Source organism: Bison bison, unplaced genomic scaffold (assembly GCF_000754665.1).
Source record: "Bison bison bison isolate TAMUID 2011002044 unplaced genomic scaffold, Bison_UMD1.0 scf7180017864508, whole genome shotgun sequence".
NCBI lineage: Eukaryota > Metazoa > Chordata > Mammalia > Artiodactyla > Bovidae > Bison > Bison bison.
The window spans coordinates 10898978-10899326 of record NW_011495064.1 but is presented as its reverse complement, the minus strand read 5'-3'; the positions used below and the strand labels follow the sequence as shown (position 1 = coordinate 10899326).

General features: G+C 69.6%; 1 protein-coding gene across 1 annotated transcript in view; it reads right to left on the bottom strand.

The window, feature by feature from the left end:
* RTKN (rhotekin) overlaps window positions 1-281 on the bottom strand; it is a 14421-nt gene extending 14140 nt beyond the window's left edge. Inside the window, exon 1 of the mRNA XM_010829723.1 lies at window positions 3-281. Coding sequence (XP_010828025.1) covers window positions 3-94 — 92 coding nt within the window. The 5' untranslated portion in view covers window positions 95-281. The remainder of the gene's footprint in view (window positions 1-2) is intronic.
* Window positions 282-349: the final 68 nt, after the last annotated feature.

The window sequence follows — 349 nt, the reverse complement described above, 5'->3', positions numbered from 1 at the left end:
AGAGGCTGAGTCGGAAGCGGCCGCGTTTGAACTCCATCTCCAGGACATAGCCCCTGGCCACGGTGACCCGGCTCCGGTGGTTTCGGGAGAACATGCTGGCGGTCCCGCGGCTTTGCCTCCCTTCTGCACTCCCCGCACCGCCCGGCTCTGCCTTGTCCCTTAGGCTTCTTTCCCTCGTTGCCCTTCAGCTAGTCCGGCTGGGAATCTCCCGCAGCCGGATTCCCAAACTCCTCCTCCGGAGACGACACCTGGGCCGGCAGGGCGCGGCACTCTCTCCCTCCACCCCCCGTGCCCCCCGCCCCCGCCAAAGGCCCGGGCGGCCGGGCCAGTCCCGGGCTCCAAGCAGGCC